The following is a 1,332-nucleotide window of genomic DNA, read 5'->3' as shown; positions in this document are numbered from 1 at the left end:
TTTCTCCTTTCTGTTCCCACTGCCGGGTTTCGACGGGTGCTGCTCGGTGAGTGGACGCCGATGCGCAAGAGGCACTCTGTACGCTTGACCCGCCAGTCGGCTGATAAAACTCTTAAAGTGTGTGAACTGACAAACCTGTAATGACTGGGTTTTGACGTGTGCTCTTGGGTTCTTCATTAAAGTGGTAAACATGGCATCTTTAATTATTTTGTTTGAATGAAACCACGCCAGACGGCAAAGATCTGCAAAGGCTATATTGAGGCCTAGTGTGCCTCCACCTCCATTCTCCGTCTTTCTGTCAAACGCTGCCGAGTGGGAAGAGAACTCCGCGACATGTCGCTGTTCCGTGCGTGCTGTGTTGGTGGTGTTGGTGCACCCTCCCTCTTGCTCTGTCCCATTCCTTGCGGCGGCGGCGGCGCCGCCAGGTGTAAAACACAAAAACAACTCGAAGGCTACCACACTGCTGCCTGCACTGAAAGGAAGGATGCGACGCGACGCGAAGACTGGAGGGGCGTACCGCCGAGCCCACCACACAGCGTTGATGCTGCTTGTGCTGCTGCTCGTGCACCTCAGCAGCGGCGACGCTGCCTTGACACTGCGCCTTGTGCAGGTGACGCACCGCCACGGGTCCCGAGTGCCTCTTGTGGACTACAACCAGAGCCAGATATGCGGCGATGTCCCATGTGGGTACCTGAACGTGCCTGGCTACACCATGACTGTAAATGCTGGTGACTTCCTTCGAAGACACTACAACAGCGACGCCTCAAATCCTTTCTTCCCTTCTGAGAGCTACGACCTCGACGTGTCATACACTCGCTCCAGCGACGTGGGACGCACGATTCAGAGCGCCGAGGGCATTCTGCGCGGCCTGTTTCCCAATATGACGGCGTTCTTCCCTGCTGTGCATACCGTGGAGCCTTCGACTGACTGGCTGATAAGGAACGAAGTCATTCCTCATGCCTGGATTTTCTACAGATTCGATAGGGAGTGGGAACTTGAGGTGTGCAACCCGAAGGTCGACACCATCATCGACTTCCCCACTCTGCAGGCCATTTCCAGGGAGGTCTACAGTGAGGGATACTGCGCTGACATGGAGAACCGGTGCAGATGCGCCCAGACGTTGTTCGACATTGGTAATGCTATGGCTGCCGACGGACGGATTGTGAACTTCCCATCGCTGAGTGCGAACCTGGAGAATCTGCGTTCTTTCGTGGTGTTCCATTTCGGCTCCGCGTATGGGTACAATGCGTCGAACGAGGTGCACCGGAAGATGGGAAGCGAGGGTCAGCCGCTGATGCAGCAAATGCTGGCAAATGCGCAGCTGCACATGCA

At 55.7% G+C, this 1,332-nt stretch overlaps 1 protein-coding gene across 1 annotated transcript; it reads right to left on the bottom strand.

The window, feature by feature from the left end:
* Positions 1-805: 805 nt before the first annotated feature.
* DQ04_21081000 (hypothetical protein) lies at positions 806-1,222 on the bottom strand (the record flags this gene model as incomplete). Its single annotated transcript, XM_009317979.1, has 1 exon — positions 806-1,222. The coding sequence occupies one exon, from the start codon at positions 1,220-1,222 to the stop codon at positions 806-808; it is 417 nt and encodes a 138-aa protein (XP_009316254.1).
* Positions 1,223-1,332: the final 110 nt, after the last annotated feature.

Source organism: Trypanosoma grayi, assembly GCF_000691245.1.
Source record: "Trypanosoma grayi strain ANR4 Tgr_2108_V1, whole genome shotgun sequence".
Taxonomy (NCBI): Eukaryota; Euglenozoa; class Kinetoplastea; order Trypanosomatida; family Trypanosomatidae; genus Trypanosoma; species Trypanosoma grayi.
Note: the sequence above shows the minus strand (reverse complement) of the source record. Positions and strands in the feature narration are given on the sequence as shown.